At 38.7% G+C, this 23,572-nt stretch overlaps 1 protein-coding gene across 2 annotated transcripts in view; it reads right to left on the bottom strand.

Annotated features, from left to right (window-relative positions):
- The window catches only part of LOC114501989 (DNA-dependent protein kinase catalytic subunit), a 189,287-nt gene that overhangs the window by 29,781 nt on the left and 135,934 nt on the right, over positions 1–23,572 (bottom strand). For both annotated transcript variants that reach the window (XM_036031017.1, XM_036031018.1), the window contains 3 exons: positions 13,065–13,254; positions 9,434–9,608; positions 6,801–6,991 (listed from right to left, as the gene is read on the bottom strand). In XM_036031017.1, coding sequence (XP_035886910.1) covers positions 6,801–6,991; positions 9,434–9,608; positions 13,065–13,254 — 556 coding nt within the window. The remainder of the gene's footprint in view (positions 1–6,800; positions 6,992–9,433; positions 9,609–13,064; positions 13,255–23,572) is intronic.

Genomic DNA, 23,572 nt, shown 5'->3' with positions numbered 1-23,572 from the left:
ACACAGAGAGACCCAATCAAGAGGAACCCAAAGAGGCCCACCTCAAGACACATCATAATTAAAATGGCAAAATTTCAAGACAAAGAGAGAATCTTAAAGGCAGCAAGGGAGAAACAGGAAGTAACATACAAGGGGGCCCCAATAAGGCTAACAGCTGACTTCTCAATGGAGACACTCCAAGCCAGAAGAGAATGGCAAGAAATAATCCAAGTAATGAGAACCAGAGGCCTGCAACCATGACTACTTTACCCAGCAAGGCTCTCAATTAAGATAGAAGGCCAAATAAGAAGCTTCTCAGACAAAAGAAGTCTAAAAGAATACACCTCCACTAAACCAGCTCTGCAAGAGATGCTGAAGGGACTGCTTTAAGGAAAGAAAGGAAAAGAGAGAGTGAGAGAGGAACACACCTACATAAAAGGCAATGAATAAGTACCTATCAATAATAACCTTAAATGTAAATGGATTAAACGCTCCAATCAAAAGACATAGAATAGCTGATTGGATAAGAAAACATGACCCACACATATGCTGCCTACAAGAGACCCACCTCAGCATAAAAGATCTGCACAGGCTGAAAGTGAAAGGCTGGAAACAAATTTTCCAAGCAAATGGACAGGAAAAAAAAGCCGGGGTAGCAATACTCATATCTGACAAAATAGACTTCCAAAGAAGGGCAATAAAGAGAGACCCAGAAGGTCATTTCATAATACTCAAGGGAAGAATTCACCAAGAAGACATAAATATTGTAAATATATATGCACCCAACATAGGAGCACCCAAATACATAAAGAAAATCTTAGAGGACTTCAAGAAAGATATGGACAGCAACACAATTATTGTGGGGGATTTTAACACCCCTCTATCAAAAATGGACAGATCTTCCAAACAAAATATCAACAAAGATATTATGGCATTGAACAATACCCTAGACGAAATGGGCTTTACTGATATTTACAGAACCCTCCATCCCAAAGAAGCTAAATACACATTTTTTTCAAATGTACATGAAACATTTTCAAAGATTGACCACATGATAGGACACAAAACAAGTCTCAACAATTTCAAAAAAATTGAAATCATACCAAGCAATTTCTCGGATCGCAAGGGACTGAAACTAGAAACCAACCCCAAGGAAAAAAAACCCAAAACACTCAAATTCATGCATCATCTTTTTAAAGTATTGCTGACTTTGGTTTGCTAATAATTTGTTAAGATTTTTGCATCTGTGTTCATTAAGGATACTGACTTGTATTTTTCCTTTTTAATATTTTTTAGTGTCTGCCTAGTTTTGGTATCAGGGTAATGTTGGCCTTATAAAATAGGCTTGGGAGACACATAGGCATCAATTCTCCTTTGGTAGAATTCACCTATAAAGCCATCTGGTCTAAAACTTTTATTTAGTGGATGTGTTATGATTACCGATTCTTTTTAATTACTAGTTATCCATCTGTTTAGATGTTCTGTTTCTTCCTGATTTATCTTGGAAGATTATGTATTTCTGAAAATTTATCCATTTCTCTTAGGTTGTCAAATTTGCTAGCATATAAATTTGCATAATTTCCTTATAAAACTATATATATTTTGGGTGTCGTTTGTCACTTCCCCTCTTTCATTATTGCTTTTATTTATTTGGGGTCCCCTTTTTTTCTTGATGAGTCTAGCTAAAGTTTATCAATTTTATCATTTCAAAGAACCAGATCTTATTTGCATTGATCTTTTCAATTTATTTTTTAAACTCATTTATTTCTGCTTTGATACTTATTATTTCTTCTGTCTATGTACTTTGGGCTTTGTTTGTTCTTCTTTTTCTAGTTCCTTTAGGTGTAAGGTTAGATTATTTGAGATTTTCCTTTTTGCTTGAGGTGGCCTGTATTGCTATAAATTTCCCTCTTAAACCTGCTTTGATTGTGTCCTATAGGTTGGGTCATTGTGTTTTCATTTTCATTTGTCTCAAGGCATCTTGATTTCCTCCTTGACCTCATAGTTAATTCATTCATTATTTACTAGCATGATGTTTAGCATCTATGTGTGTGTTTTCCAGTTTTCTTCTCATCTTTCATTCCCAGTTTCATACCATTGTGATCACAGAAGATGCTTGATATGATTTCATCCTCTTAAATTTATTGAGACTTGTTTTGTGGCCTAGTTCTATTCTGGAAAATGTGTCATGAGTCCTTGAAACAAACATACATTCTGCTGCTTTGGGGTGAAAAAAGAAGTCAATCAAATCCATCTCTTCTAATGTGCCATTTAAGGCCTCGGTTTCCTTAATTCTGTCTCACCACCCACCCCACATTTGTTTTTGCCAGTATATTTTACCTGTGTGTGTGAATCTCTTAATATATTGTATTTGCACATAAATTCATACTTTTGACTTTCAATCTAATACCTTTATAATTTTTTGAGTCACTGTTTTTACTAAGTGTTTGCCTGTGTCAGTGAGATTTTTTCTGTTCCATATTTTATTTTTACTTTTGATCTTTTTTTCCTACTTAAAGACATTCCTCCAACATTTGTTGTAATGCTACTTTAGTAGTAAAGTATTTGTTTAGCTTTGCTTATCTGGTAAAAAATCTCTCCTACAATTCCAAATGATAATGTTGTTGGGTAGAAAAACCTTGGTTATAGGTTTTTATCTTTTGTCACCTGAGTAGAATGTGTAATTCACCTTTGGGCCTGCAAAGTTTCTGTTCACCTGATGGTCTTATGGGAAATCCCTTGTATGTAAGTTGATGCTTTTCACTTGCTACTTTTAGTATTATCTTATCATCTTTAATTTTAGGGACTTTAGTTGTGGGCCTCTTTGGGTTCATTTTTTCTGGCATTCTCTATGCCTCCTGGACTTGGAGGTCTATTTCCTTCAAGAGGTTAGAAAAGTTTTCAGTCATTTTTTCTTCAGATAGGATTTTAATCTCTATCTTCTTCTTCTGGGACACCTATGATGTGAATGTTGGGACCCTTAATATTGTCCCACAGGTTCCATAAACTCTCCTTTTTAATGTTTTTTTTCTCTTAGCTGTTCTGATTGGGTGTTTTCTGCTAACTTGTCTTCCAAATCACTGATGTGATTCTCTGCTTCATCTAATCTGTAGTTGATTCTCTGTAGTGTATTTTTTAAAATATATTTTATTGATTATGCTATTACATTTGTCTCATTTTCCCCCTTCTCTCCCCTCCACCCTGTACCCCCCTCCCACCCACATTTCCCCCTTTAGTTCATGTCCATGTGTCATACTTATGAGTTCTTTAGTTTCTACATTTCCCGTACTATTCTTGCCCTCCCCCTATCTATTTTCAACCTACATTCTATGCTACTTATTCTCTGTACCTTTTCCCCCTCTCTCCTCCTCCCACCCCCCTGCTGCTAACCCTCCATGTGCCCTCCATTTCTGTGATTCTGTTCCTGTTCTAATTGTTTACTTAGTTTCTTTTGGTTTTGCTTTAGGTGTGGTTGTTAATATTTGTGAGTTTGCTGACCTTTTACTATACATGTCTTTTCTTTATCTTCTTTTCTTAGATAAGTCCCTTTAGCATTTCATAAAATAAGGGCTTGGTGATGATGAACTCCTTTAACTTGACCTTATCTGAGAAGCCCTTTATCTGCCCTTCCATTCTAAATGAGAGCTTTGCTGGATAGAGCCATCTGGGATGTAGGTCCTTGTCTTTCATGACTTGGAATATTTCTTTCCAGCTCTTTCTTGCCTGGAAGGTCTCTTTGGAGAAATCAGCTGACAGTCTGATGGGAACTCCTTTGTAGGTTACTGTCCCCTTACCTCTTGCTGCTTCTAGGATTCTCTCCTTCGTTTTTACCTTGGCTAATGTAATTATGATGTGCCTTGGTGTGTTTCTTCTTGGGTCCAACTTCTTTGGGGCTCTCTGAGCTTCTTGGATTTCTTGGAAGACTGTTCCCTTTGCCAGATTGGGGAAGTTCTCCTTTATTATTTGTTCAAATACGTGCTCAATCTGTTGCTTTTCCCCTTCCGATTCTGGTACCCCTATAATTCGGATATTGTAACGTTTAAAGGTGTCTTGGATGCTCTTAATCTTTTCCTCAATTTCTTGAATTCTTATTTCATCATTCTTTCCTGCTTGGTTGATTCTATCTTCCTTCTGGTCCACTGTATTGTTTTGAGACTCATATTCCTTCCTTTCACTATTGGCTCTCCTCTGTGTGTCTTCCTGCATCTGTTTTATGGTAATCTGCATTCTTTCATCTAAATTTTGTCCAAAATCAACCAGTTCCGTGAGCTTTCTGATCACCAGTGTTTTGAACTGCGCATCTGATAGACTGGCTAATTCTTGGTCACTCAAAAGGATGAGTCCTGGGGGACTGATCTGCTCTGTTGAAAACATGGTTTTTTCCCCCCGTCTCTCCTTTTTTTTTCTGGTCTGGTTGCTCTTGTTACGGTGGGGGGCGGAGCCTTAGGTGCTCACCGGGGCTGGGCACCCCAGTCGCTAGATTGTGATGTTATATGTGGGGGTGGGGCGGAGCGGGAGCGGGGCGGGAGAAAACAATGGTGGTAGTTCCGTTCCCCTGGACTCAGACCCTTGTCTGGGCTTCTGGGCCGCGTGTTCTGCCCTGGTCCACAATCGCTACCCCTCTGGGTCTGCCAGCCGCAGCTTGCATACTCAGGGATCACCGCTGCCTTCTTGCGCACTGGATGGCTTTTGTGCCGATTTCGCGCCAAACCTTCCCCCGACCTCCGCGTGCCGCCAACCCGAGCCATCCCCGCGCCTACCCGGCTTGTCTTTTCCTACCAGTCCGGATGAACGCGTCTACTTCAACTTCCTGGCTGCCCGACTTCCATTCAGATAAATCCTCTGCCGGATCTGGGTGTTATTCTGATAGTAAATTATTGTTGTAAATTATTGGTTTTCTAATCTTGGTTGTACGAGGAGGTACGGTGCGTCCACCTATTCCTCCATCTTGCCGGAAGTCTGTAGTGTATTTTTCATTTCAGTTATTGTAGCCTAAAACTCTGGTTCATTTTTGTGTTTTCCAAGTATTTGTTGAAGTTCTCCCTCATTTCATCTATTCTTCTCTCATGTGTTTTAATTTAGGACAAGTTTCTCATCTCCTTCTTTTTGCCAACTCTGTTTGTTTCCATGTATTAGGTATATCTGCTCCGTCTCCCATTCTTGAAAGACTGGCCTTACACAGAAAGTATCCAGCGGAGTCTGGTGATGCAGTCTTCCCTGTCACTTGAGCCACAAGCTCCAGAGATGTTTCTGTGTGTGTGTGTGGGGGGGTTATATGCACCCTGCTGATATAATTTGGGCCTCAATTGCTGCTGGGACATCAGTGGGTGGCACTGACCCTCAGGTTGACTGGCTGTGAGGGCCATCTGTGACTTCAGTGGAGCTGTCATTCTAAGGCTGATTCCACAAAGTGGGAGTCACTTTACGGGACTCTGGTGCCAGCTGAGGCTTTCTATCATGTGTGTTGATGAGATAGATGGTTTAGTGGGGCTCTGGTGCAATCTGAGGGTATCCACTGGATATGTTGGGTCTGGAGCCTCTTGGAAGAGGCTCTGGTATGGGTCAAGGTCAGCCACAGCTTGTGCTATGTTTGAGGCCAGTTAGTAGGAGCTATAGATTGACCTGTGGTTGGCTGCTGATTGTATTGGGCTTGGAGGTGCATGAGAGAGCTGAGCCAACTATTGCTTGTGCTGGTCTTAGGACCATTTGGTGGGCACTATGATATCAGCTAAAGCTGGTTGCTGCTTGTGCTAGGTTTATGGCTTCTTAGTTGGAGCTATGCTGCAGCCTGAGACTGGCCACCTCTTATGTAAAGTTTGGGGCCAACTGGTAGGAGATACGATGTAAGCTGAAGTCAGATGCTATTTGTGCTATTTGGGATTACTTGGCAGGAGCTACAATGTACATTGAAGCTGCAGGTATGAAGCTTGTGGAATTTTGAGTCTTCTGCATGAGCTGAGAGGGTGGACAATACTCTTGTGAATTTTGTGGATTTTTGGAGAATCCTCAGGGCAAGCTAAGGAGGCTTGTGATCAAGTTTGGTGGGGCATGGGGTCTCAGGGAGATAACATGGCAGGGCAAATGTTCTTTGTCAGGTTAACAAAGAACACAGATTGGTAGTCACCTGTGCTGGTCCCACTGGGTGGCAAAAGAGTTCAACAAAGGAACACTGGTGTGACTACCAGTGCTTCTGTTCCCTAGAGGGTTCCCCTATTCCCCAACCCTGCAGCTGTCACCCTGAAGTTATCAATTTAGTTCCTATCCTATATCACAAGCACAGGCTGGAGCATTGAGCAAGTGAGTTTGCACATGGGCCCTTCAGAAACAGCATTTCAGTCTTGCATAGCTATTTCTCTCTCTCAACATAATCCCTGCTGGTTTTCAAAGTCAGATGTTATGGGAACTCCTTTTCCCACATCAGGTGCCCCACACTGAAAGCCTGGTGTGGGGTTGGGATCCCTTGGTCCTCAGGGGGGCACCTCCAAAGCCTGTCTATCCTCATTTCTTAATTGCCACACTGTGGGACAGGACTTGCATGGTCTGTATCTTTGTTCCTCCTACCTGTCTTGATGTGGTTTTTTCTTTATATCCTTAGTTATGGGAATTCTGTTCAGCTAGGCTTCAGGTAGTTTATAGAGATGATCATCCTGTTATTGAGTTGTAGTTATTATGACTGATTGGGGAAGAGGCAAGCTCAGTTTATCTACTACACCATCTTGACTCTGCCCTCTACCTATTATTTCTTTCATGTAGCCAGAAGCTGCACATTAAAGACATACAACACACAAAAATAAAAGGTTCATTCTTGCAATAAACATTACCTTTTCTGCATTCTCTGAAGTGGATCCAGAAAGCTCTAAGATTCTTCTAGCCTTGCTTTCCTCAATTTCAGCAAGGCAGCTTGGCTCACTGCTGAGAGCATTAGCTATGATCCTGTAAGTTGTACCCAAGAGAATGTTATGGTGACGGAAAGCCGAAATATTTTTGCTTAAGTAGCTGGATGTGTTCTCGCCTGTTGGATTAAAACACACACATACAAACACACAAGATTTTTTCAGAAATAAATACCAAAAATTAAAAAAAAAATTCACAGTACACAAAGTTATTTTCTATTAAGAAATTAACTAAAATAAATCTTTATGTTATAAGAAACTGAATTCAAACACTGGCTGGATAACCTTGAACTAACATTAATGAAAAATGTTCTGTGTTAGCAGTGAATATATCTAAGTACACAGAGGCTAAACAAGCAATTAAAACCCTAACTTTTATTCAAGTATCATCATTCCGCATTTTGTCCAAAAACCTAATTCTATCTGTTACAAAGAACATGAGGTGCATCTGTGTATACACATTAATAACCCATTGTAGTTTTTAAATTGATACTGTCGCCCACTGCTGATAAAGCAACAGACTGCCACATTTAAAGGCCCAGTTCTTCCCAGATAAAAGCAATATTTCAAGAAATATTAAAGGGACTTCTTTAAGAAAAAGAAAAAATGAGGATGAAAATACTGCAAAAAATTCTAACTAACAAAGTTAAACATAATAAAATCAGTGGATCAACCACAGCTAGTACAACGGTTAAAAGCCCCAAGTAGAGAAAACATATATAAATATAACAGTAGATTAAGCGGTACACAAAAACACACACAAAAGGAATAAAAATAATGACAAAACATAAACATGGAGGGGTTTAGTAACAATGGTAGTGATTTTAGAATGTCTCAAAACTTAAGTGACCATGAACTTAAAGCAGACTGCTATAAAAATGCTTGGTATATATGAAGTACAAGGTAGCCACAAAGCAAAAAAATCTAGAAGAGATACATAAGAAATAAAGAGAAAGGAATCCAAACACAACACTACAGAAAGTTATCAACATATAAGAGAACAAGAGAAAAAGAAAGCAAGAGAGAACTACAAAAACAATCAGAAAACAATTAATAAAACTACATACTATTACTAATTACTTTAAATGTAAATGGATTAAATACTTCAATCAAAAGACAAAAGGATAAAGAAGATTCAGCACATATATCATGGAATATTACTTGGCAATGAAAAAGACTGAAATCTTATCATTTTTTGACAGCAATAGTGGATCTTGATGGTATTATGCTAAGTGAAATAAAACAGAAAGAATAATACTATTTATTTTCACTCATATGTTGTACCTAAAGAACAAAGTAAATGAATAAAGAAAACAGAAACAAACTCATAAATACAGACAACAAACTGATTGATGTTTACCAGAGGGGAGAGGGGTTGGGAGGCTAAATGAAAAGGTGAGGGGATTAAGAAGTACAAACTGGCAGTTACAAAATAGCCATGGGGATATAAAGTACAGCTTAGAGAATACGGTCAATAATATAATATTATAATATTGTAATAACTCTATATGGTGTCAGATGGTACAAGATTTATTGAAGGAATCACTTCATAAACTATATAAATGTCTACCCACTATGCTGTACCACTGAAACTAATATAATATAGAATGTCAACTGTAGTTGGAAAAAAAAATAAAAGGTCTAGTTCTTTGTCTTACTATGTAGCTCCAGAAAAGGAGCTCCGGTCAAGTGAGCAGCTTAGCTTGCAGAGACAAGAGAAGGAGGCATAAAAGAGAAGGGTGGTCTCCCTGTAAGTCCCATCAACTACACCACCCTGCTCATCCATGAGAAGACAATTCTGACAGATTTCTCTCAGATACATAACCACAACTACTAGCTCTGCTTATTTCACAAGACTGTTACAAAGTACAACCATATTGTAACTACTCAAAAACTAGAATTATTTTTATGAGTACCAATGTTTATCTTCAAATATCAGCACACTCCTCTTAGCTCTCCTTCCCCCTCAAAAACCCATAAAAATATTTAAACCATTGTAAGGAGGATTTTCTGATCCTGGGATCAATAAGGAAAGACTGCTTTTCTTGGTGGCACATTCCCTGAGGCCGATTCCCTGCTGAAGAGGCAAATTTGGGAATATGGTTGGGAGCATGTTCACTAATGGTGCTACAATGTACCTTTGTATATGAGGTAGCAGTGCCAGCATACCAGGTCCAAAACCCACACAGAAAAAGTTCTTCCCTCAGTCTTAAAGGCTACATTGTTATGAAAAGAGAAAATCTGAGGAGGATAAAGGCTTTTCATATCTAATTTTTTATAAGGTAATTCTTATATGTAAACATAAAGTTTCCTAAATAATTCAAATATTAGATTTGTAATCAGACTATTTAAAAAACTTTTACTTTCAATTCCATTTTATAGATACAGAAATAAAAGCTCCAAATGTCATATTCAATAGCAATACTAGGATACAAAGTACCCTGGCTCCAAAGATTCAATTCCCAAATGTCAAATAAAGCAACACACATAATAGTTTTAAAAGACAGAGACATAATATAAAATAGCATTCTTAAATTTAAATCGATAGAGCAGTCTAATACCCAACAAAGGGACTGTTTTCAACACAGTCAGAATCTGCTCAGGACGCTTCTGGGTCTGGCTCCGGCTATGGCTGAGTCGACAGTAGCTATGCACCCATTTCACCAGCCAATCATCTTTTGTTTTTGACTCTTTATGCAGCTCCTTCAGTAGTTTCATGGCAAGTGCAAAATTGTTCTATATAACAGAAGAGAGAAAGTGGTTTGATGACATAAATATAAATTTAGAAATAAAACTATTTTACAAGAGAAGTTTTTGTTAATAAGCCTGGTCTCCTTTTTGCATGACACAATTCACCTTAGAACAGCTAATCCATCTCCTTAGCTTAAATTAAATGCTTCATGATCCACTTCAAACCAGCCATCATGAACCACCCCCCGCCCCCGCCACCATCTCTCTGTTCAGAGCACACTCTGCCATTCCCAGTTTCTCACCTTCGTGATTTGGTTGGAATACATCTTATACCTATAACACACTTGTCTCCTCTCCAAGTTCAAATGCTACCATTCCCATGGAGCCAGGTCAAGATGCTTCCTTCTCCACGAAGCCTTCCTATTGCAGGTAGAATTTCTCTTCTTCCCTGTGCTCTTTTAGCATTGTTGACATCTCTTTTCTCTGCCCACCTCATGCTGCTTTTAGTTTTAAGTGCAGTTCATGCTCTGTCACTAGACAGTGATCATGAGGGCAGGGATAATATCTTTCCTCCTTAGAGTGCTGGTGTAGTTTCTCAGCTATTCCATAATCCTCATTGTTATCCAAAATTCCCTCACCACTAAATTCTTAAACTCAAACCATCCCATTCAGACCACAAACCTGCTCTTCCACTCACCAAATTCCTTCTACTGTTAACTGTATAACCTACTTAAGATCTCTGGTAAATTTACTGGCCTTTTTTTCTGCTTTTATTAACACTTCCTTCTATGCCCAATTAAGCAAACCAGCATTCCCACCATTCTCTTAGTGGTACTCTCAGAGCACTGGCTTCTAGGTGTCATTTGCCAGGTGTCACACCTATCTGGAAAACACACACTCTGGGTTAATCGAAGTGCATGCCTTCTCTGCTCTTTCACTTAAACTCCAGACTCACTGGAGACAATGCTAGCCAGGTTCAATGACATCTGACAATCCTTTCCTAGTGTGCCTGTCAGCTTTCCACACCACAGGCCCAAATTATCTTCAAATCTCCTCACTTTCTTCAAGTCTCCTTCCTGCTCACTAGCTGCAGTTGATTGACATCACCTCCCACTTCTCAGAGAAAACAGATGAGCTCTCTTGCTCTTCCTCACACATGTAAGCTCACTCTTCCTTCCTGCCCTCCATTATGATACAACACTCACCTCTACCCTGAGTCCTGTCCCTGGCTACCTCCACGAGGAATCTTATAAGGAATCTTATTTCACCAGTGAATCCTCCTCTGTCAAATCTCTCCTGATCTATTAGTTCCTTTCATTAGGATTTAAACATCTGCAGTCTCTTTAATCCAAAAAATGTGTCCTTCATGACCCTACTTGTCATGGTTTGTTGAGAAGCAGCCTATGCTCACTGTCACTATATCCTTTCTTCCAACTTTTATCCATCCCTCCACCCACTATAGTCTCATTTCTTTTACTCCAGGGAAACTGGTTCTCAGCAAACTCAACACCAACCTCTTTTTTTTATTCTTTTAAAGATTTTATTTATTTATTTTTAGACAGGGGGTTGGGAGGGAGAAAAAGAGGGTAAGAAACACCGATGTGAGAGAGAAACATTGATCATTTGCCTCTCGTATGCCCCCAAACCAGGGATCGAACCCACAACCCAGGCATGTGCCCTGACCAGGAATTGAACTGGTGACTCTTTGTTTTATAAAAAGATGCCCAACCAATTGAGCCACACCAGTCAGGGCTGAATTCTTAAAGTTGTAACACTCATTTTGTTCTGAATGTTTTACTTGTCTTCATCATAAAATGTGACAGAAAAAGAAATTTTATTTTTACTTCTTACTACCAAAAAACCCCCTACCTTTTTGATGTAGTATACACATAATTATTGTACTGCAGAGTTCCTGGGTGAAATGCCCTGACGGAATTGAATCGGTGACCTTTTGCTTTTCGGGATCATGCCCAACCAACTGAGCCACAAAGGTCACTTTTCAATCTTTTTACACCTGCACTCTCTTTGGTACTGACACTGATGATTACTGGCTTGCTACTGTGTTCTTACAGTTCCTTTGCAGACACCTCCTCCTGTGCTCACCCCATAACTATTGGTCTGTTTTGGGGATTGATACTGGTTACCTTATCCACTCCCATGGTTTCAGTGGCATGCTGATCACATTGAGACCTCTGTCACTAGAATAACTTTTTTTTAAAATCCTCACCTAAGGACACATTTATTGATTTTAGGGAAAGAGGAAGGAGGAAGAGAGAGAGAGAGAGAGAGAGAGAGAGGAAGGAACATCAATGTGAGAGAGAAACATCAATCAGCTGCCTCCTGTGTGTGCTCTGACCAGGGATAGAACCCACAACCTTTTGCTGTATGGATGATGATCCAAGCAACTAAGCCAGCCACCTGGCCAGGGCATCTTTTTCTACAGAGCTTCAGATTTCTTATATACAAATTATTTAGTGGAAATTACAAATTGCTTGCTTTAAAGGCCTTGCAAATTCAACATGTCTCAAAATCAGTATAACATCTTTCCTGCAAACTATTCTTCCTCTTGCATTCCCATCCACTCAGCTACTCAGTTAAAAAATATGGGTATCATCCTTTCTCCTCCCAAATAAAACTATTCACCATGTTTCACCTGAGCAAGTCTTCTCATTTTTCTTAAACTGGTCCACTCATCCTCATTTCTTTAACCTCTAACCTAGATACAGCCACCATCATCTCTCACATAGGGTAATACAAAAGTTTGCTAATCCTTTGCCGTTTCCTAGATCCTTTCTTATCACAACAACCAAAGTACATTTTAAGATTGCACATCTGATCACCTTGATTACAGGGCTTTCTGGCACAAAAGTTCATAGACATTAAGTAGGGGCTAAATTTAACCTTTGCTCCAGTCAGGAAACCAAGTGCTATGCATCATTCCTGGGTCTTATATGTTATTCCCACTGTCCTATTTCATCCTTGAGTTCTCAGCATTACCTCCTACTCCTTTCTCTGTTCTCATGAGGCTAAGTGAGGTCCTTCCCACATGACTGTCTTAATATTATATATTGTAATTGTTTGTCCATTTGTCCATATTTTATTCAACGTGGTATCTCTAGCACCTAATGAACTGCTTAGTAATGAAAAAAGGCAAAATTCAAATTTCGCTTCTGCTATTTTTAAATTTTGAAGAGTATGGGAAGGTTCAGTTGAAAAAGCCTGAAGGTTCTATGTCATCTGAAGATTTAAATTATTCCTTTTTTCTCCATCTTCAACATTACTGATATTGACAATTAACTCTATTTAGCCCATCTTTATAAGTGAATATATTGCTAAAATATTCTGGATAATTTTAAATGTTTCTTATTTTCTTATACAGAGAAAAATTACTAACTACTCAATTAATTTTAAGATTCAGATTATGAAGAAAAGTCAAGTTAAAAAAGACTAATCTAAAAAAATTCTGTGATACAACAGAGGAACAAAAATACAAGTACCTACCTGTTTTCTTGCGCTCTCTATCATCTTCATTTTCATGGAAAACTTACAGCTCTTAACCAGAGAACAAATATCCTCTTCCTGCTCCTGCACTTCCATCCTGTCATTGGAATCTGCATCTCCATCCATATCTATACTATGATCATCTGGAAGAAGAGTGAGTTTCTCCTCTATTTTGCTGAGAAAGAAACATCTCCACAAAACAAACAAAAATGAGAATTAATGCCTCATTAAAGAAATATTTGACATATTGAAGGTTACTGGATAGCATTCACAGAAAAAAATTCTACAGATATTAAATGTTTGCTCACTTTCTAGACTAACTTTCCATTCACCCAGGAATTAATTTCAATTTTCTTAGAAAAACTGGGGCCTGATAAACTAGCATGTCTCATAAATCTCTTCCTTTTTTTTCTTTGGTTATTCCAAAGATATAAGCCTCTCTAATAATCTATCTGCTTCTGTGTTCCTTGGCCTCTACCCAATAAACAAGGGTCCCCACACTCCCAAGAGCTGCTACAGTTTTTTAAAACTTTCTGTTTTTAATTATAAGAATAAGCAAGTAAAAGTGGTGTAAGTACTTAGTAAGTTTGAGGAAATAATTAAAGAATGAAACATAAATGTTACACTACCAGTAGGAATAAAGGGCTTTGGGCTCAAAGAAAGGAGAGCGGGGATGCATAGATGACATGAATAACTTTTCACAAAACGAGGTAGGCTTTTACCTGGGCTTTGAAAAATGGATTCAATTTCAGGTGATAGAGGAGGTAATTAAGTTTCTGATAGAAGGAACAAGTTAAACAAAGGTAGAGATCTGTTATAGAGCATAGAATGTTCTTGCATCAGATTGTGGAGAATGGAGCCAGGAAAAGCACCTTGTTTCTTTTTTTTCTTTTATTTTTTAATTTTTTTAAGATTTTATTTATTTATTTTTAGAGAGGGAGGGGAGGGAGATAGAGAGAGAAACATCAATGTGCGGTTGCTGGGGGTCATGGCCTGCAACCCAGGCATGTACCCTGACTGGGAATCGAACCTGCGACACTTTGGTTCGCAGCCCACGCTCAATCCACTGAGCTATGCCAGCCAGGGCTAGAACCATGTTTCTTAATAACAGAGTTCTGGTTCTGGTATGTCAGTGTGAGTCCCTACAGACCATGCTTTTGCTGGTAACACCTAGAAACTCTGGATAAAATGCATAGCATAGTCACCCAAGAATTCTAAGAGTATATATAAGACAGCAGACTGTATATGCAAGGAAGTCAAAACTGGGAGATGGTATGAGGGTCCTGTTTTTTCTTTCTGTCTCCAGTTTTGCCATAGGATAAAAAGAGTTGTGGAGTGAGTGGTGTGGCAGCGTGAGTGACTATGGATTCTAATAGAAACCCTCTCGTATTGTGTTGGAAGAACCTTGAAAGGAGCCTAGGCAGACCAAAGATTGTTATGGGACCCTGGAGGGGAGAAAACCAGAGAAGGGACCCTTTAACTCGGTACATGAAGCCACACAGGTCTCAGCCTACCCCCAGAAGTATGCATGTGCCAGACGGACTCAATACAGTGAAGGAAAGGATTGAAAAGTGAACTAAAACAGAAAGCAAGACAGAGTCTACTATCTAAATCTAAGTGGGATCATATAATATACATTCTCTTGATAATTATAAAAGAACTCAGAGTTGACACAAGATGATATTCACAATTTCTAAGATACAATCGAAAATTAACCAATAGACAAGGCACTAAGAAATTGTATTGTTGTCAATGGAAGACAGTTGATGCATGCCAACAAGAAAAAGCAGTCCAAATACAGACACACATATACATCACATACAAATAGGCATATGTCATTTTATTGCAGTGGGCTGGAACTACATGCAATATGTCTGAGGTATGTCTGCATATCAATATATTACTTCAACAAAATGATAGAAGAACATTTCATCAATAAGACATAGGAATCATCATTGTATGTGTGCTTAATAGCAGAGTTCAAAATACAGTACTTAAAGAGAAAAGAGAAAAAACAGACAATTCCATTATCATAGCAGATTTTTGAAGTCCCTATTTTAGCAGCCAATAGAATTGTACAAAAAAAATCAGTGAAGACATATAGATTCTGAAAAATAACCATGAACTACTCTGAACTAATTAAAATTTATCAATATTAGATTGTTTAGCTAGTTCCGGCCAAGAGGGAAGCACAGGTAGAAATGTGTTGCCTCTTTGCATAAACAAAAGAAGGATAACAACCAATTTAAAAACAACAAACAACCAGAACTGCCAGAAAATCAAACTGCATGGAACTCTGACAACCAAGGAGTTAAAGAAACATTCACCCAGACCAGTAGGAGAGGCAGAGACTGGCAGAAAGGTGGAGGATGGCATGGGTCAAGCGGGGCTGGCTGACCAAGAAACTAAAGACTCAAAACCTCTAGCTACAAAATTCTGTGGGGGATGAAAAGGCGGGAGAAACTCCCATCTCACAGGAAAGTAGATTGGAAAGTGGAGATAGAGTGGAGCAAGACAGAGGCATTGTTCCCTTTCTGACCCCACCCCCACAAACAGCTCCAGGTGTAGCAAAAAGGGTTGTTCTGCCCTGGTGAATATCTAAGGCTCCATCCCTTACAACAAAACAGGTATGCAGAGACAAAGAAATAGGTCCCAAATGAAAGAACAGATCAAAACTCCAGAAAAAGACCTAAATAGCAAGGAGACAGCCAACCTATCTGATGCTGAGTTCAAAACACTGGTCATCAAATGCTCACAGTATTAACTGAGCTCAGTTGCAAAATGAAGGAAGAAACAAAAGCTATACAAAGTGAAATAAAGGAAAATAGACAGGGAACCAACAGTGAAAGGAAGGAAACTGGGACTCAAATCAACAATTTGGAACAGAATAAAGAAATAAACATTCATCTAGAACAAAATGAAGAAACAAGAATTAATGGCCAAGATGAGGGTATAGGTAGACACACTGTACCTCGCACAACTAAAAGGACAACAACAAATATATTTATTTATTTCTTGGGGGGCCATTTATTTTTTTCATTAAATATATTTTATTGACTGTGCTATTACAGTTATCCCATTCCCCCCCCACCTTTATTCTTCTCTACTCTGCACATGCCCTTCCATCCACATTCCCCACCTTTAGTTCATGCCCATGGGTCATACATATAAACTCTTTGGCTTCTACATTTCCTATACTATTCTTAACTCCCTGTCTAATTTCTACCTACCATTTGTGCTACTCATTCACAGTATCATTTGCCCCTCTCTCCTGCTCCCACTCTCCCCCTGATAAGAATCATGGTGATCTCCATTTCTCTGATTCTCTTCCTGTTGTAGTTGTTTGCTTAGTTTGTTTTTGTTTTTGTTTTAGGTTTGGTTGTTAATAACTGTGAGTTAGTTGTCATTTTACTGTTCATATTTTTATCTTCTTTTTCTTAGATAAGTCCCTTTAACATTTCATATAATAAGGGCTTGGTGATGATGAATTCCTTTAACTTGATCTTATCTAGGAAGCACTTTATCTGCCCTTCCTTTCTAAATGACAGCTTTGCTGGATAGAGTAATCTTGGACTAGGTCCTTGCCTTTCATGACTTGGAATACTTCTTTCCAGCCCCTCCTTGCCTGCAAGATTTTTTTGAAAAATCAGCTGAGTTTTACAGGCACTCCTTTGTAGGTAACTGTCTCCTTTTCTCTTGCTGCTTTTAAGGTTCTCTCTTTATCTTAAATCTTGGGTAATGTAATTATGATGTGCCTTGGTGTGTTCCTCCTTGGGTCCAACTTCTTTGGGACTCTCTGAGCTTCCTGAACTTCCTGGGAGTCTATTTCCTTTGCCAGATTGGGAAAGTTCTTCATTATTTTTTCAAATAAGTTTTCAATTTCTTGTTCTTCCTCTTCTCCTTTTGGAACCCTTATGATTTTGATGCTGGAACATTTAAAGCAGTCCTGGAGGTTCCTAAACTTCTCATTTTTTTGAATTCTTGTTTCTTCATTCTGTTCCAGGTGGATATTTATTTCTTCATTTTGTTCCAAATCATTGATTTGAGTCCCAGTTTCCCTCCCTTCATGGTTGGTTTCCCGTCTATTTTCCTTTACTTCACTTTATATAAGCTTTCATTTCTTTCTTCACTTTTTGACCAAGCTCAGCCAGTTCTGTGAGCATCTTAATTACCAGTGTTTTGAACTATACATCTGATAGTTTGTTCATCTCTTCATTGCTTAGTTGTTTTCTTCTTGGGAGCTTTGATCTCTTCTTTCATCTGGGCCATTTTTTTTAAAATCTCGGCATGCCTATTAAGTAGCAAGGGGCAGAGCTTTACGTGTTCACCAGGGCAGGGCAACCCAAGTCACTGCTATATGTGGGGGAGGGGTCAGAGAGGGAACAATGCCCCTTGCTCTGCTCTCTGCTGATTTTCAGTCACTTCCTCTACTACCCAATCAAATTGGGCCCTTCTGGTGTTGATTCCTGGGTGGGTGGGTTTGTGCACATTCAAGGACCCTGTCAGTCTCTCCAATAAACTCTCCTAGGAGGCTGGGAGTTTCTCCCACTGCCGCTTCAACCACTCTAGGTTTCTTCAGTCAGAGTTTTTGAGGCTTTATTTCCCTGTGCTGGAGCCCTCAGTTGCACAGTCTGTCTCGCTCCCTAGTTGTTCCTCCCACTCTACCATCTGCCGCCTTGCCCTCCCTGGTCTCTCAGCTATAGCCTTGCTGGGAGTCCTCTCCACCTGGTGCCCATCTCCGCCCCTGCTACCGGTCTGGATGAATGTTTCTTCTTCAACTCCTTGGTTGTTGTACTTCCATAGAGTTCAATTTCTGTCAGTTCTGGTCGAATTTTTGTCTTTAAATTTGTGTTGTCCTTCTTTTGGTTGTGTGAGGTGGTACAGTGTGTCTACCTACACCATCATCTTGGCTGGAAGTCTATTTACAACAACAAATTTAAAAAACAAAAATGACCAGAACTGCCAGAAAACTGAACTGTATGGAAGGAAGCCTGACAACCAAGGAGGTAAAGAAGAAACATTCATCTGGATCAGTAGGAGGGATGGAGATGCGTGCCAGGTGGAGAGGACACCCGGCAAGGCTATGGCTGGAGGACTGATGGGCAAGGTGGCAGCTGGCAGAGCAGGGGGTCCCACATGTGTGTGTGGATAAACTGGGATGATCAAATGGGGAGCAAGACAGACTGTGCAACTCAGGGTTCCAATACAGGGAAATAAAGCCTCAAAAACTGACTGAAAAAACCTGTGGGGATTGAGACAGCAGGAGAAACTCCCAGCCTCACAGTATAGTTCCTTAGAGAGACCTAGAGGATCCTAGAGTATACACAAAACCACCCACTAGGGAATCAGCACCAGAGGGGCCCAATTTGCTTGTGGGTACCAGAGGAAACAACTGAAAGCTGGCTGATTGCCAAGCAAGTGGCCTTGTTCCCTTTCATGCCCCTCTCCCACAAAATGCGCCACAACGCAGTAACTTGGGTTGCCCCACCCTAGTGAATACCTAAGGATCCTCCCCATACTACATAATAGGCCTGCAAGACAAAAAAAAAAAAAAAAAAAAAAAAAAGGCCCAAATGAAAGAGCAGATCAAAGCTCCAAGAAAAATACAAGTAAGCAACAAAGAGACAGCCAACCTATCAGATGTACAGTTCAAAACATTGGTAATCAGGATGCTCACAGAAATGGCTGAGTATGGTCACAAAATAGAGGAAAATGTGAAGGCTGTGAAAAAGTGAAATAAAGGAAAATGTACAGGGAACCAACAGTGACAGGAAGGAAACTGCGACTCAAACCAATGGTTTGGAGCAGAAGTAAACATTCAAACAGAACAGAATGAAGAAACAAGAATTCAAACAATGAGGAAAGGCTTAGGAACCTCTGGGACAACTTTCAATGATCCAACATCTGAATTATAGGGATACCAGAAAGAGATGAGGAAGAGCAAGAAACTGAAAACTTACTTGAAAAAATAATGAAGGAGAACTTCCCTAATCTGGCAAAAGAAATAGACTTCCAGGAAGTCCAGGAAGCTCAGAGATTCTCAAAGAAGTTGGACCCAAGGAAGCACACACCAAGGCACATCATAATTGCACTGCCCAAGATGAAAGATAAGGAGAGGATCTTAAAAACAGCAAGAGAAAAGTAGACAGTTACCTAAAAAAGAGTTCCCATAAGAATATTAATTGATTTTTCAAAACAAATCTTGCAGGCAAGAAGGGGCTGGAAAGAAGTATCCCAAGTCATGAAAGGCAAGGACCTATATCCAAGATTACTCTAGCCAGCAAAGCTATCATTTAGAATGAGAGGGTAGATAAAGTGCTCCCAGATAAGATCAAGTTAAAGGAATTCATCATCACCAAGCCCTTATTATATGAAATGTTAAAGGGGCTTATCTAAGAAATGGAAGAAGATCAAAAGCTAAAACAATAAAATGATGACAAACTCAACTATCAACAACCAAACCTAAAACAAAAACAAAAACAAACTAAGCAAACAACTACAACAGGAAGAGAATCACAGAAATGGAGACCATGGAGGGTTATCAGTGGGGAGGGGGAGGAGGAGAATGGAGGGGGAAAGGTACAGGGAATAAGAAGCATAATTGGTAGGGATAAAATAGACAGGGGGAAGTTAAGAATATTATAGGAAACAGAGAAGCCGAAGAATTTATATGTACAACCCATGGAAATGAACTAAGGGGAGAGGGAATGCTGGAGGGTGGGGGTTACAGGGTGGATGGCGTATGAAGAGTAGAAAAAAACTGGGACAACTGTAAGGGCATAATCAATAAAATATACTTAAAAAATAAAGAATAAAATATTCTTGTTTAAATGAAAAAAATTATAAGCCCGGGCTGGCGTAGCTCAGTGGATTGAGAGCGGGCTGGGAACCAAAGCGTCCCAGGTTCGATTCCCAGCCAGGGTACATGCCTGGGTTGTATGCCAAAACCCCCAGCAACCGCACATTGAAGTTTCTCTGTCTCTCTCTCTCTATCTCCCTCCCTAAAAATAAATAAATAAATAAATAATCTAAAAAAAAAGAAAAAAAAAATTATAAACATTACCTCCAAGAACTATAGAATATATAGGAGTTTGAAGTGCAATAATATATTTATTAAAACATGTAATATGCTAGACCCTAAACCAGGTCTCAATAAATTTAAAAAGATTGGTATCGTATGTGGTTTGTGACCACAATGGAATTATTTTAGAAATCAGTAACATTAAGGAGGACCAAACATTCACCTATTTGAAAATTAAAACAGTTCTAACTATTTGAAAAAGAAATCACATGAATTTTAAAGTATTTTGAACTAAATGATAATGCAACCACAACATACCCAAATTTGAAGTATGCAGCTAATGTGATGCTTATAAAGACATGTATGACTAATGTTTATATTATGGAAAAAAGTATAAAATCAATTATCAAAGTTTCCACTCCAAGAAACTAAAAACATAAGAGTAATGTAAGTTTAAAGAAAGTAGAAAGAAGAAAATACTAAAAATGAGACCAGAAGTGAATGAAATAGAAAACAGATAGATAATAAATAAAATTAGCAAAGGCAAAAGCTGGTCCTTTGAGATCAACTGACAAACCTCTACATCTAGGCTGATCAAGAAAAAACAAACAAATAAAAAACACAAATATCACGAATGAAAAAGGAGTTCCCACTCAGATACCACAAATAATAAACCTTATGCCAACAATTGACAACTCATATGAAATGGAAAAATGCAATTTAACAAAACTGACACACAATAATAGAAAATTTAAATAGCCCTACATTTATTGAAATTACACGCATTATCAAAAACCTTCCCCAAAGCAAAACCCCATGCCCATATAGTTTTATTCATAAATACTTTCAAATGTTCAAGAAATAAAAAGATTATTACACAAACTTTTCTAAAAGGGAGAAGGGAACTTGACTTAACTCATTTTATGAAAACAGCATCATCCTAATACCAAAACTTGACAAAGACAATACAAAATAGAAAATTAAAGACCAATATCCCACTTGAATATAGACACTACAATTCTTAAAAAAATATTAGCAAATCTAAGAATATATAAAAGGGATCATTATAACGATACAGGTTATTCCAAGAATGTAATATTTGTTTCACATTCAAAGAGCAAGCAATGCAAACCACCATGAACACAAAGAAGAAGTGGTGTCATCAAGATAGAGACACAGGTTGCTCTCAAATTGTTTGAAAAAATAATGGCTAAAAACTTCCCTAATCTGGAAAAGCAAAAAGTCACACAAGTTCAGGAAGCACAGAAGGTCCCAACCAAGATGAACCCAAAGAGGCCCTCGCCAAGACACATCATAATTAAAGTGCCAAAGGTTAAAGACAATGAGAGAAATATTAAAAGCAGCAAGAGAAAAGCAATCAGTTACCTACAAGGAAGCTCCCATAAGGCTGTCAGCTGATTTCTCAACAGGAACACACTTTCAGGCCAGAAGGGACTGGCATCAAATATTCAAAGTGATGAAAAGCAAGGACTTAATCTACCCAGAAAGGCTATCATTAAAATTGAAGGCAAAATAAAGAACTTTCCAGAAAAATAAAAAGCTAAAGGAGTTTATTACCACCAAACCAATATTGCAAGAAATGTTAAAGGACACAATTTAAGAAATAAGAGAAAAAGAAATTGAGAGATAAACAAAGGTATAAAGAATAAAATGGCAGATAATAAGTACCTACCAATAGTAACCTTGAATATAAACAAATTAATATTCCAATCAAAAGACATAGGGTAGCTGGATGGATAAGAAAATATGACCAATGTATATGTTGTCTACAACAGATCCACCTCAGAACAAAAGATACACACAGACTGAAAGTGAAGGGATGGAAAAAATATTCCAAGTAAATGGAAACAAACAAACAAAAAACGCTGGGGTAGCACTACTTATATCTAACAAAACAGACTTCAAAACAAAGTCCATAACAAGAAACAAAAAGAGTCACTACATAATACTAAAGGAGATCGATCCAACAAGATATAACCCTTGTAAGCATATATGCACCCAATATAGAACCTTGGTGGACTCATAAGAAGAGATTGACAGTAATATAAATCACTGTAGTGTTGGGAATGATCCTACCAAGGCCCCACATCTAGGGGACCCTGGAACCATAAGCTACTAAGGAGACAAAACTTGTCCTCCCAGTCTAGGCACAGCCTCTGCCCCCTTTACTTCACCCTGTTTGGATCCTGGAGAATGGCTGGATAGTCAGTGATGGGTAAGATTCCTCAAGAAAGGAACAACCTAAGACAGGCACAGTCATGAAGGGGCCATCAGGGAAGGACTTAGGGGATTGTGGAGAAGGCACAAAAAATCCCTACCCCTTGGCTTTATCATAGCCTGAGTCCTCATTCTATCTGTAAAAAGTTTCCTAATCTCTTGGCTGTCTTGCTTCTCCCACCTGATTCAGGCCTGAAACAATGCCCTGTGCTGGAACCAGCAGGTCCTGGTGGGAGAGTGATCAGGCCTAAGAAAGAATGCATAAAGTCCTGCGAAACCTGCTTTGCTAAGAATGTCCTCAACTTAAATGTTAAGGGTCCAAGCACAAAATAAATTTGTTTCCCAAAGTTTTACTGCTGATTGGCATCACACTGTCTACCAGATCTTAACTCAAAAAGGACCCCCGTGATCCCAGAAATGTTATCTGTAAACTATACTTTTCTTTGATATGCATCACTATGTAAGCTAAACTCAATAAAAGCCCATTGAGAGAGAGGCAAAAGACCTTTCTCCTCTGAGAGATTCGTTAGCCTTCCTCCTCAAGCAGATCATGTCTTGGTAGAATTATTCTCATCTGCGGCAGCCAGGGGAGCTCTGCTAGACAAAGCTCCCGACACTGTAGGGGATTTTAACACCCCACTGTCACCAATGGAGAGATCTTCCAGACAAAAAATCAATAATGCAACAGTGACCTTAAATGACATACAGGATCAGATGGATATAATTGATATTTACAAAATATTCCATCCTAAAGCAGCAGAATAGACATTCTTCTCAAGTTCACATGGAACATTATCTAAGACAGACCACATGCTAGAACACTAAATAAGTCTTAACAAATTCAAGAAGACTGAAATCGTATCAAGCATCTACTCTGACCACACTGTTGTGAAACTAGAAATCAACTACAATTTAAAAAAAAAAAACCCTGAAAAACATTCAAACACATGGAGGCTAAATAGCATGTTTAAAAAAATGAACGAGTTAACAATGAGATCAAGGGAGAAATTTAAAAATTACCTGGAGAAAATGAAAATGAACACATAACCACCCAAATTCTACAGGACAGCAAAAACAGTCCTGAAAGGAAAGTACATAGCATTACAAGTCTATCTCAAGGCATAAGAAAAATCTCAAATAAACAATCTAACTTTTCATCTCAAAGAACTAAAAAAAAAATAAATAAATAAACATGCAAACCCAGACTGAGTAGAAGGAAGGAAATACTAAAGATCCAAACAGAAATAAA

The sequence above is a fragment of the Phyllostomus discolor genome, chromosome 7, assembly GCF_004126475.2.
Source record: "Phyllostomus discolor isolate MPI-MPIP mPhyDis1 chromosome 7, mPhyDis1.pri.v3, whole genome shotgun sequence".
NCBI lineage: Eukaryota > Metazoa > Chordata > Mammalia > Chiroptera > Phyllostomidae > Phyllostomus > Phyllostomus discolor.
The sequence above is the reverse complement of the archived record's forward strand: the minus strand, read 5'-3'. Positions and strand labels throughout refer to the sequence as shown.